The 13,574-nt window shown below is 38.1% G+C and overlaps 1 protein-coding gene across 4 annotated transcripts in view; it reads left to right on the top strand.

The window, feature by feature from the left end:
* The first annotated feature begins 2,519 nt into the window (after positions 1 to 2,519).
* The window catches only part of LOC123880337 (CCR4-NOT transcription complex subunit 1-like), a 36,203-nt gene continuing 25,148 nt past the window's right edge, over positions 2,520 to 13,574 (top strand). For all 4 annotated transcript variants that reach the window (XM_045928425.1, XM_045928423.1, XM_045928424.1 and 1 more), the window contains exons 1-4: positions 2,520 to 2,870; positions 9,406 to 9,621; positions 10,447 to 10,630; positions 10,722 to 13,233. In XM_045928425.1, the coding sequence (XP_045784381.1) occupies positions 2,769 to 2,870; positions 9,406 to 9,621; positions 10,447 to 10,630; positions 10,722 to 13,233 (3,014 nt within the window). In that variant the 5' untranslated portion in view covers positions 2,520 to 2,768. The remainder of the gene's footprint in view (positions 2,871 to 9,405; positions 9,622 to 10,446; positions 10,631 to 10,721; positions 13,234 to 13,574) is intronic.

The following is a 13,574-nucleotide window of genomic DNA, read 5'->3' as shown; positions in this document are numbered from 1 at the left end:
GTAAGCCTATTTCCTTCTTTGTAGATATTTTGGCCTTTGTATTGAATCTCACTCAAGACGATGATAGCACTAAGCACAATCTTGTTTCTTTCTTTTTTACCCGACTACGGCCAAGCCGAAAGGAAGGGTTATGATTTTATAGTTTATTTTACTTGTACCAAGTCGGGTTCAAGTTGTCTCATTTTTTCCGTAGTGGGGTATAGTTTTTTCAACTTTTTTTTTATTTGAAACTTTTCCGTTTTAATAAGTCTATGATGCGACTACTAACCGAGGTCTCGGAAATAGCCAATAGGTGGCGCTGCTGTATGAGAAATAATAAAATTATAATAAAATGGGGTTTCTGTCGCTTGGTATATTTTAATAATAACTATATATATATATATATATATTATATTTAAATAAGCAGCTAGTGGCGCCATCTGTTATGTCAATCCGAAACGAATTTAATTATAGTAAAATGGGGTTTCTGTCGCTTGGTAACTATACTTTAATAATAACTATATTTAAATTTATGAACTCAGAATTTTTTCTTCTTTCGTTGGACAACCCACTCGACACAATAGCAATAAAAAAAAAAATTGAGACCCCTCACTTTTTTTGATGTAACTTCCGTCAGGCCGATTTTTTTCGTATAAAGTATAGCCTGTGTTACCCGGGTCATTACAAAGAATCGATTGACACCTCATTCAACAGTGGAGTGGACTGAAAACCGAAAGGTCGACGTTTCAAACCCCATAATAATATAAAATATACCATCAGCTCGAAACTTCAGTCTAGTGCTGACATCACTAAAACGGCGGCCACGCTCATTAGCAATTTGCGGGACTGTGTAAAATGCAGATATTAGGAGATTTTTAAATTTTAAACTATAATCTATACATTTAATAAAATTGTAGAAAAGTGGTGTCTGTACAGTGGAAATATAAAAAAAAAAGTAGCAGGGGTTGTTATTATATCGATGCCGAACCCGAAATTGTAATTAATTTTTTTTTGTCTGTTTGTCCGTTTGTCTGTGTGTTTGTGCACGCTAATAGATTTAGATACGGTTTTCACTAATATATTGTAGTAAGCTTCACTTAACATTTAGTGTTTATTTCATGTCAATCGGTTCATAAAATATAAAAAAGTTATGTCAATTTAAAGAATCACGGCGAACATTTTTAACGTACAGAGTATAGAGGCTATATATAGCGCGCTGAGAGCTATTCCACGCGAACGAAGTCGCGGGCACAGCTGGTCTTAATAAAGTTGTACGAGATTATGTTCCGAAAGTATAATATGGATATTCATGTATAATATTCATATAGATATTCAAAGTATAATATGGTATGGATGTCAAATATCTCGTATTACCCGTGCGCATTAACATGGCACCTGGCTCGAACGCAATCCCTCCTTCCACTTCCCTACGCGATGCCCCGCTCTCGCCGTGCCGCTACTGGTCTCGCACGGCGCGGCGGCACGGCGAGAGCGGGACAACGCGCGGGGAAGTGGGAGGAGGGTTGTTTTCGAGCCAGGTGCCATGTACGCATGCATGTGGCGCACGGGTAATACGAGATATTTGACATCCATGGCAGTGATGTCATATCTGCCAACTTTTTGGTAGATCTACCAATTTTCACTTCAATCTACCTATCTACCAACCTAGACCAAAAAACTACCCATTTTTAAGGTTCCGTAGCCAAATGGCAAAAAACGGAACCCTTATGGATTCGTCATGTCTGTCTGTCTGTCCATCCGTATGTCACAGCCACTTTTTTCCGAAACTATAAGAACTATACTGTTAAAACTTGGTAAGTAGATGTATTCTGTGAACTGCATTAAGATTTTCAGATAAATATAGAAAAAATACAATAAATTTTGGGGGTTCCCCATACTTAGAACTGAAACTCCATTTTTTTTTTCATCAAACCCATATGTGGGGTGGGGTATCTATGCATAGGTCTTCAAAAATGATATTGAGGTTTCTAATAAGTATAATTTTTTTTCTAAACTGAATAGTTTGCACGAGACACACTTCCAAAGTGGTAAAATGTGTGTGTGTGTGTCCTGTAACTTCTAAAATAAGAGAATGATAAAACTAAAAAAAAAATATGATGTACATTACCATGCAAACTTCCACTGAAAATTGTTCCGAGTATCAATTAATATACCATAACAAAAGCGCGAGCAAAAATTGGTTTGAACGAGATCTAGTAAGTAAAATAACTATACCAAGTGGGGTATCATATTATGAAAGGGCTTTATCTGTACATTCTAAAACAGATTTTTATTTATTTTTATGCATAATAGTTTTTGATTTATCGTGCAAATCGTGCGGTTTTTTTAATATCACCATTTTATATATATTTGAATTATTTTTAATCTTAAAAAACTCTTCTAAATTGAGGTGGTAGATCTACCAATTTTGCATTTTACATTCTACCAACTTCTACCAACATTTGGCACATAATCTACCAATTTTCTAAAATTCGGGTTGGCAACACTGATCCATGGTACGAGAAAACACTTTCGACATCGGCAACACTGTTCGTAACTTTCTCAGGACTGGCTGTCGGTGTCGTCATCATCATCGCGTACGGATTCGCTGTGGAGTGCTAAAATTATGTTAAATTTTATGTGAAAATTAAAATTGGTGATGTTGACCTTAGGCTTGATGTTATTTCGCAAAAAAACTGTTAAAGAACTCACATTTACAGTAGTTATTCGTCAAAAATCCAGAAAGCTTCAAACGTGTTTGAAGCTTTCGATTTCGCATTAATGGAACTATGAACCTGGACCCTCTAACGTTTAGCTTAACACAAATTAATTATCTAGTTGCCAGTCTAAACAAGAAGAATTTCAAGCAGATCAGTCTAGAGTTGACTCAGGTGAGAAAATTGGACTCTACGTTTTGTCTTTGTTTGTCGCCATATTGTATCAAATAGGTCTAGTCTGTACATGAGAAATCGTCATTGTAAAGGTAAGACCGCACTGGGCGGAACTGCACGGCAGCGATACTGCACTTCAAAATATTGTTTCGAAGTAAATGTACTAGACATATCGCACTACGCGTCAGCGGAACCGCGCTGCGCGACAAAGTTGTACAACTAAGCAAAACTGACGCACGATGTCGCGACGTGCAGTTCCGTTGCCGCTAGGTGCGCTACAGTATGCAGCGCGTCGTAATAGCCCGTTCCTGGATTGCAAGATATTTCTGTACCCGTAAAAACATTTAAACGGATGATCCTTTAAAAGTCCTGTGGGATCACCAAGATTTAGAAATGCAATTACTCACAGCATCCGGGTTGAGGAGTTAGGTCTTCGAGGTCAAGGACAAAGTCTTTACTTGGTATAGATACCTTTAATATCAATTTGTAACTGACAGTTTCTAAATCCCGTCAGCTTTGGTGGTCAAGTCCTCTGCAGGTTCTGCAACATCATGATTGAGAAGTTGGAATTCAATTTTTTTTATGGAAGACAAAGTTTCGCAAAGTTTCTCTATTGATAAAAAAAATATTATGCAAATTATTCAGAAATCTCAGATATATCATTGTCACACAACTCCTCCATTTTTGAAAGTCGGTTAATAAAGTAGCCTATGTTACTCCTTGGTTAAACCTCAACTTGTCTGTAATGAAAATGAAACAAACTGTTATTTTTACTGACTCCCTTAGTCGCTTATTATCTATCAAGGAAAACCCATTCCGGAGTAAATCAAGATTTCCCATTATTCTAGAGGTCAGGGAGGCTTTGTTCTCCTGTCATCAAAACAGATTAGATTTGACATTTGTTTGGGTCCCAAGTCACTCTTGCATTGTAGGAAATGAAATAGCAGACTCATGTGCTAAAGCTGCGATACAAATGGGTTCCCATGAACATTTTAAAAATAGTTCCCAAGATCTAGGTGCATTGTCAAAAACTTATCTGGACAAGTCCTGGAACTCATACTGGATTGAATCAAAAGCGGTTAAAGAAAAATTCTATGCCTCAGTGCAACCAGATATTCCAAGACGCCCATGGTTTTTCTCTCATAGACATGCAGATAGGTGGGTTACCTCTACGATTTGTCGCTTACGCCTTTTTCATTCCTGCACACCTGTCCACCTGTGCAAGATCAGAGTTAGAGATCACTCCCTGTGTGAATGTGGCTTAGACGAAGGTACTGTTTCTCACATATTCTTTTCTTGTCCTAAACTCCTTCATCCTCTCTATGATGTTCTTCCATCAAAATTCCCCTGTCCAGTAAATGTTGAGTGTTTGTTAATGTCTGTGTTTAGTCCATATTGTAAATTTTTATGTAAATATGTTAAATATAATAATATTAAGTTGTAATTATAACTCCATGTAATATAGTGTGTATTTTATATATTGTGTTGTTCCAGGCTAGAAACTAACCCTATAAATTAACATATTCTGAAAAAACCTGCTACTTATAAAATTACCCAAATTTAAAAGCTGCTCGAAATTCTCAGCTATCACCAACCATTCTCGTTTCTCTTCAATCCCACACGATATTGGCAAAGTAAATCGCGCCCTCCTGGTGCAGCTCCGCGCCATAAAATAAAATATATAATAATAAAATAGAGGATTTACAAACGGACATGGGCATGATCATTTGCTACTGGTCCCAATGGGGTTTTCACCGTTTTCACTTCAAACTGTTTTCGAACATATAAATTGTATATATTTTCGTACTCGCCTTTAAAATCTCTTTCAAATTCAAATTCAAATTCAAAATGTTTTTATTCAATTAGACTTTTACAAGTTCTTTCGAATCGTCAAAAGCATCTACCACTGGTTCGGAATGCCTTTCCTACCGAGAAGAACCAGCAAGAAACTCGGCGGTTGCTCTTTTCAAAGATTTGATATACAATATTATGCCATGTATAAAAGCAATTGAAGTCCTGCGCATTGCTGGAGCGAATCGAAGTTCAAATCCACGCTTTTTTATCATTTACATAATCTTCGATAGTATAATATGCTTTTCTCAAGAGCATATTTTTAATAGATTTTTTGAACCTGTGTAAAGGCAAGTCCAAAATTGACTGAGGAATTTTGTTATAGAAGATTATACCCATTCCCACAAATGACTTTTGGACCTTCCTGAGACGGAGCGTAGGAGTCACAAGCCTGTTACGGTGTCTAGTCAGCCTGTTGTGTAGATCACCAACCCTCTTGTAACTAAGAATATTTTGTCTTACAAAAATTATGTTGTTGTAAATATATTGAGAGGCTACGGTAAGGATACCTATTTCCTTAAATTTTTCTCGAAGTGAATCGCGTGGTTTTAAGTTATAAATTGCGCGTATTGCCCTTTTTTGTAATACAAAAATTCTCCCAATATCTGCCGCTCTACCCCATATTAAGATTCCATAAGACATAATACTATGAAAATAAGCAAAATATACTATCTTTGCGGTCTCCACGTCAGTTAATTGTCGAATCTTTCTAACCGCGTAAGCAGCAGAGCTTAGTTTGCCAGCAAGAGTTGATATATGGGTGCCCCATTGCAGCTTCGCATCTAAGGTTATCCCCAAAAATGTAGTAGTCTCTTCTATTTTCAAAATATCATTATTTATCATTAAATTAATGTTACTTGTGTTCTTGGTATTGGGCAGTGCGAATTCAATACACTTAGTTTTTTTTGCATTTAAAAGTAGATTATTTACAGTAAACCAGTGAGTTACCTGAGATATGGCACCATTTATATCGTCAAAATTGTCCTTATTTCTATCGACTTTAAAAATCAAAGACGTATCGTCAGCAAATAGTACGATATCGCAAATATTTTGGACTACATATGGTAAATCGTTTATGTATACTAAGAACATGAAAGGACCTAGAATAGAGCCTTGAGGAACACCCATTAGTGAGGCTGATCCGGATGACTTCACATCATTCACACATACTGTTTGAATACGATCACTAAGATAGGACGCAATGAGACCAAGCGCAGTGTCTTTGATTCCATAGTGGCTCAATTTAACTAAAAGAGTCTCGTGCTCAACGCAATCAAATGCCTTGGATAAATCACAGAAAATACCAATGGCATTCTGTGACCCCTCCCACGCATTGAATATATGCTTTAACAGCATTGCGGCCGCGTCGGTTGTTGATCGACCTTTAGTGAAGCCATACTGTTCAGAATGGAGTAGCTTATTTAAATTGAAATGCTGAAGCAGTTGGTTGAGCATGATTTTCTCAAATATCTTGCTCAGTGTTGGCAAAATTGAAATTGGCCTGTAATTGTTTGGGTCACTTTTGCTACCCGATTTAAAAAGAGGTATCAATTTACTACATTTCATGAGATCTGGAAAAGCGCCTGTATCCACAGACTCATTAAAAATTAAGGCTAGATATGGCGCAATAATATCAATAATATTGTTAATTATTTTTACTGATATTCCCCACAGATCTCCGGTTTTTTTGCTTTGTAAAGATTTGAACACTTTAACAATGTCATATGGAGTAACGTATTCAAACCTAAACAACACACCGCATTCAGTGACATTGGCCCTGAGAAGATCATAGGCTTCTGTTGGTGAAGAGCTAAGGGAACTAGTAGTGATGACTGGAATGTTCTGGAAAAAATTCTCAAATGTATTTGCAATTTCAATATTGGAGTCAATAATACGGTTATTAATTTTTAGCTCCAATTTATTGTTATGCACTTTTTGTTTCCCAGTTTCATCCGTGATGATATCCCAAGCTGCTTTAATTTTATTATCAGAATTAATAATTTTTTGCTTTATGCACAGTGACTTTGCTTGTATGCAAACCTTTTTGAATAATTTTGAATAATTTTTTACATATTCAACAAATGTGGGAGTATAGTTATATTGTTTTTCTGCATACAAGTCGAACAACTTATTTCTACTTTTATAGATGCCAACAGTAGCCCAGTCACTAAATTTAAGATTTTTAAACAGTTTTTTTTCTACAATTTTAAAGGTAGAATTAAATTGAGAGTTTATGAGATCAAAAAAAGCATTATAGTGTTCATCCGGACCACCCTGAGTAAAGTCAAGTTTAGGTAAAGCAGTTAAAACCTTTAGTTTGAACTGCTTTACCTTTTTAGTGGTTACTGGCCTATACTTTATTAACTTTGTTATGTCTTGATTATCACTGGGAACAGATATCATTTGTCCACAGTGATCGGATCTTAGATTCGTCATGATGGATTTTGCGACAATCTTACAGTCACAGAAAATGTTATCTATACAAGTGGCTGAATTTGCAGTTATCCGTGTTGGTTCATTGAAAATTTTCTGTAAATTAAAGCTTTTAAATAAATTGAGTAATCTGTCAGTAAAAGAAGTGTGAAGCAAAATATCAATATTGAAGTCTCCACAAACTAATATCTTTTTTGATGACCTACATATCCGCCTCAAGGCCTCTTCCATAACGTCCTCAAACAGAACAAAGTCACCTGCGGGGGGTCGGTACACGCAGACGACAATATAGCGCTCCAGCTCAACACAGGACAGCTCAATAGTGCGTTCCAATGAAAGATTAACAATGTCTTTCCGTTCTTTATAATTGATATTGTTGCGGGTTAATATTAAAGACCCTCCGCGTATAGCTTTCTTTCTAGAGAACGCACTTGACAATTGATAATGTTTTAAATTTACTATTAATTGATAACTATTGAGCCAATGCTCAGTGAGGCATAAGATGTCAATATCAAATTTTTTAATAAATAGTTCTATCTCATGTTCCTTGCCAGATAAGCCCTGAATATTTTGGTGTACAAGATTGATTTTACATAGCTTATCTGTTGTCGCACTACTTAGTTTAAAATCTTATTACTGTTTACAGTAGTGTCCATGCAACTATTTGTATCCAAACTATTATAATAGTTTGTATCCAACGTAAAAAAACTGGAATTAGTAGTATTACTAATTAGGTCTATATTATTAGTACAACATGTACCGTTTTCAAAAGAACTCAAGCTAAAAATAGCTGTGTCTTGTATATTACAAGCTACCAAGGTAGCTATTTGTTTCTTATAACTAAGGGGCAAGTACATTGTATCCTTTGTCAGTGAAAATTTTTTTATAAAATTATTCGTGTCTATTATGTGAATATAATCCCTATGGCCAAAACTTAAATTATTATTAATATATATATAATTTAATTTGATATCCCACTGGAGGGTCTTGAAATAATAGGTCTTTGTTCAACAAGATAGCAAAATTCATTTTTGTTGCGAATGCCTAGTTTGAACCCTGAGCGGGCAGAGGAGCGAGATTCTAAGTTAGAATCCTGAGTGTAGCGAGGGGTTCAAAGGCACAGGAAACAAAAACTTTGCTATCATGTGATACGTACAACTTTTCACCTCGATAGCGTAAAACCACAAGATCTAAGAAAATAATTATTTATTGAAACACTAACATATTTTTATATTCATGTATATTACATGTTTATATTATGATAAAACCACTTTCTGAGTAGGTCTTCACACTTTTAGCAAATTCCAATCGTTAAATAATTCAAAGGCTTTCAAGTATTTTTCATATGACTTTTCCGGAACAAAGATTAATTCAGCATTAGACACTGATTCCTTTAATAACTGATGGTTTTAAATTATCACTAAAGCCGCAGTACAGAGCCATAGAGAAGAAAAGAAGAAATTATCACTAGAATCACTCATTTTGTTATTTTTTAAACTTTTATAACAGATATCTACAAGGAAATTAGATAGATATGTTTTTATTAAGATTTAAGACCTCATAGATATAAAACTAACACATTATTATCTATCCATTATCAGATTTTTCTCTTTTATTTACAAAACTAGCTGATGCCCGCAGCTTCGCCCGCGTGGATTGGTCAGATCCCCTGCAGCATCAGGATTGAGGAGTTGGAATCCAATTTTTTATAAAACAATGTCGCAAAGTTCCTCTATCGATTAAAAAAGAAATGACGCAAATCGGTTCAGAAATCTCGGAGATTTCGATGTACATAGGTAGAATAACACAACTCCCTTTTTAAAAGTCGGTTAAAAAAGTAGCCTATGTTACGCCCTGGTGAATCCTCTATTTGTCTGTGAAAATCCCGTCAAAATCGGTTCAGCCGTTCCAAAGATTAGCCTTTTCAAACAGATAGACAGACAGACAGACAGACAAAAATTTTAAAACCGGGTGATTCAGTTATGGTATCGTTCAAATAACCCTATGAGCTTAATATGAGGTAGTTATTTCGAAATTACAGACAGACACTTCAATTTTATTTATTAGTATAGATTATATACATACTTATAAGAAGGCACAACTCATGTTATTTTGTCAGTGTATGCCAAACTGATTTCATCCAATTAATTAGTCTGTTGAACATATCTCCACTTCGCTTTAATGGACTGGCACCCTAATGCAATAACCAGTATTTCGTTTTATCTTATAATGTTCAATATATTGGGTTCAGATTATCAGTCTCTATGGCTTGGAAGCAGAAAATCAAGTGCTGAGGTGCCTTCTTACTGAGGCAGCTAAGACATCGTGGGAGAGCGATCGACCGGGGCCCGCCTTCAGTGTACACGCGACTCTCCTGGCGCAGTACCTCTCCTGCCTCCTAAACCATCCAGCTAAGTCCACCGTCGTTTGTCGTACTGTTGATACTCCGGCAAAGTCAGTACAGAAGGTTAGTTTCACCTACAGTAAGTAACAAAGGCATTCAGAACCAGTGTTATGATGTACATTCACTTGAAATCGTTTTGTAAATGTTTTATTTTAATAAAAATCTTTTATTACTTGTATTTGATGATGTGCAAACGTTTTTAACATATGAGACTGTTAATCGTAATTGTGCAGTGAACTATAACCATAGTATTTACAAAGATGTATGTAATAAAGTAAACTTCTTCTACTCAGGGATCCCACAAAAAAAAGAATGCCAGGCTGTAGAAGTGCCATCCTATTAAAAAACTGCACAGTAAAATCAATCATAGTTTACAATAAAATACCAAAGGCGTTTAGAGAACTTCCATTAAACTTATTTCAATTAAGGCTTAAACGGTGGCTAATAAAAAGGTGCTTCTACACAGTAGATGAATTTTTGAAATTCAAAGAATAGTTTAAATATGAATCTCTAATATGGATGACTTTGTAACTTAAATAATATGAATGACTTTGTACAAATTTTGCATGCCTGATTGTGTAAAGTGAAACATTTCTACTGGACAATATGTACTTAATAACATCTCACTGTAAAAAATGTTTCTGCAAATAAAAATCTTGAAAAAAAATCTTGAAAATGCTTGTCCTAAACCCTTCTCATTCTGTAAGAAGACCCGCGCTGAGTAGAAGAAAAAGGAAGCGGCAGTACAGAGAGCCATAGAAAAGAAAAGAAGAAGAAGAAAAAGCACGGCAGAAAACAGAAAATATTAATTCTCCTTAACAACTACTGTAATACTTGCAGTTTCTCTCATAATCGATGCTGGAAGATACATATTTAATTTGTTTTCAGGCCTTAAAACCCACCAACACATTACTCAGTCGACTCGCGAGATTGCTGAAATTTACGACCGCCCAAGATGTCGCCTTCTCATTGGTTCTAAGAAAAAGCTCTCCAAAGCCAGAAATAGTGTCTATCGCTAAACAACATCTCAAGAAACGATTTTTGGACTTTGTACAGTGTTATCTTGATGCAGGTATATCAAAAGTTAATGTCGGTTCTTAAATCTTTTCAAATTATCATTTACAACAAAGTTTAGTTTTAATGTAATTTTTTTTTTCACCCAGAACGTGGACATCAAGTTGAGCGTGCAGGCCTGCAGGAGTGCAGCCCTGAAGTGTTACAAACTCTGCTAACCAGTCTCGCGTACGAGAACTTTCGGCTTGCAGCCGTCACAAAGGATTTGTTTCTGAAACGATTACGCATAGACTTTCCGCGCGAAGTAGTGCCCATTGTGCTCGCTCCGCTTCTGTATCCCGACGACACACAAACACCACTCGAGGAAATGACTACCTCTGACGACATGGCGGCGGCCATGTTGGACAACTCTCTGGCTGAAATCATCCGGGAGATCGGATACTCCTTTACGACTTCCGTAGAGGATTGCAAAAATAATATGATCAACTTTGGAGCCCGGGAACCGACGGCAATTGATATAGCCAGGATAATCTCGATGATGGTTAGGTTTCATGCCACTCTGCAAGATGGGCCCCTGATACAGACTCCTGGAAACTTTTGGATGAATCACGAAGCTAAGAAAGATGCCATCGGACATGGACATACAGAGACGTGGAACGCAGAGGTCTTCGTTCAGACATTAAAGGAATTAGCATCCAATTTGAACTGGAAGGAAGTCATTCTTCAGCTCGATCATCCAGAATTTGTGGTACCAGACAGGCAAGGATTGAGCCTGCTCTTCACTATACTGCGATTGGGCCTCCAGAGCGCGGGCTATCCGAGTAATATATTCCCTGTGGAATATCTGTGTCGAAGATGGACAAACTTAGAAGGGCAAATGAGTTTAATTACAAATATCCTCAAGCATCCAGACATATTCAGTTTCGCAGATCATCCCTTTCATCCGGTCTCGATCGATCTATTAAAATCTCCTCCTGAAACAGATAACAAGGAAGTATCAACTTGGCGCTGCCTCTATTTGGTGGAACTTCTACTGTACGCGTCGGATCGAGGTTATTACATGCAAGTCCACGAGCTCTTTAAATTTCCTTTGCAGAACTGCCCCGACATCTTATTGTTGGCGTTGCTGCAAATCAGTCCACCTATCACAGTATTTAGGCAGGAGCTGCTAACAACACTAATTCCAATATTTCTTGGCAACCATCCTAATTCGGGTATAATATTACAGCACGCTTGGCATGCGCAAAACCCCAATATTAAGCCTATAATAATGCATGCGATGGCAGATTGGTATATTCGCGGGGACTGCGATCAATCAAAACTTTCGAGAATATTGGATGTAGCGCAGGACTTGAAGGCATTGTCCTTGTTGTTAAACGTGCAGTCATTCCCATTCGTGATAGATTTGGCATGCCTAGCGTCGAGGAGAGAGTATCTCAAACTCGACAAGTGGCTCACAGATAAGATCCGAGACCACGGTGAAACCTTTGTGTCGGCAATGGTGAAGTTCTTGCAGCGGCGTTGTCCGCCGATACTAGGCAAAGTGCCAGACGAGCAGCTACCCAAAGCGGCGCAGTTACCGCCGGAGACCGTCGGAACGATGTTAGCATGCTTACAGCTCTGCATCCCAAATGTCCAGCAAGAGCTCCAAGAGGCCATATACAATGTGATCACAAGTTGCCAAACCTTGATATTGACCAAGACTAGGCCAGGTATAACGGGAATCGCGCGTCCACATACCAGAGTGCTGGAGACTCCCTTTAACCCCGCTTTAGGAGGGCAACTGTTTACACCGCACGTGGATGCAATCGCGAGCTTAGCCCCAAACGTCGCCAGTTTGACTTTAGGCGCACCGGCAAACGCAGCATTCGCAATGCCCGGCACGCTAGGCCCGCTCGTCGCTGCCCCCGGATCCCCCTCGCGGCTGATCGGGCCAGGGCCGCACAGCCCCTTCGCCATCATGCCGATGCCGCAACACGCCACCGTCGCAAATATGACGGCGCTGGCCAGAATGCCTCCCATGCCTGCGATGGACAAACCGCGCTTACCGGAGCCCATACATTTCCCAGAGATGATGCACAACGTATCGAAAGAAATAGAAGACGAAGCGAATGGCTATTTCCAGAGAATTTACAATCATCCTCCGCACCCCACTCTTTCGATAGACGAAGTCTTAGAAATGCTAAAGAAGTTCCAGGATTCTCCGAAAAATAGGGAACGCGAAGTGTTCTCTTGCATGTTGCGAAACCTTTTCGAGGAGTACAGGTTTTTCCCACAGTACCCAGACAAAGAACTTCACATCACTGCTCAGTTGTTCGGTGGTATAATAGAGAAAGGTCTAGTTCCCAGCTACGTGTCGTTAGGGCTGGCTTTGAGATTCGTTTTAGACGCTCTACGCAAGCCAGAGGGATCCAAAATGTACTACTTCGGGATAGCTGCTCTGGATAGATTCAAGTCCCGTTTGAAAGACTACCACAAGTACTGCGAGCACGTGAGGGCCATACCCCACTTTAACGAGTTCCCTCCGCATCTCATTGAATACATCGAGTATGGTCTCCAGAGTCAAGAGCCGCCCACGAAGCCTCAAGGAGCAGTTCTACCCGCAAGTCTTGCCGCCATGTTGAACCAGGCCTCCGTGGTAACAGTCTCAGCACCCTACAGGTAAGCTCATGTATATTGCTTTTCAGTTTTTCCATTTTTCTATATTCGCAGTAATTTAGGCGCGAGGGGCTGCAATTTTCAAATGTTCAATTTACAATATAATATTATTGTCGTCATTTAGCGTCATTTTGGCTCAGACGGCGGTTATTCTGTAACTTAATATTGCCAGCCAATGTAAAATAATGAGTTTCGTATGGCGATTACAGATTGCAAGATTTGCGCGACAACGATATTAATTCAGAATAGCCTTACACTTTTAATATCTACTTAGAGAGACTCACTTTTACTTTACTTTTGTGAAGTGGTGATAGTAAAAAGAGTACCCGGCTGAGTTTGTTGTG

This window comes from Maniola jurtina, chromosome Z, assembly GCF_905333055.1.
Source record: "Maniola jurtina chromosome Z, ilManJurt1.1, whole genome shotgun sequence".
In the NCBI taxonomy this organism is placed as follows: domain Eukaryota; kingdom Metazoa; phylum Arthropoda; class Insecta; order Lepidoptera; family Nymphalidae; genus Maniola; species Maniola jurtina.
This window is presented reverse-complemented; position numbering and strand designations above follow the sequence as displayed.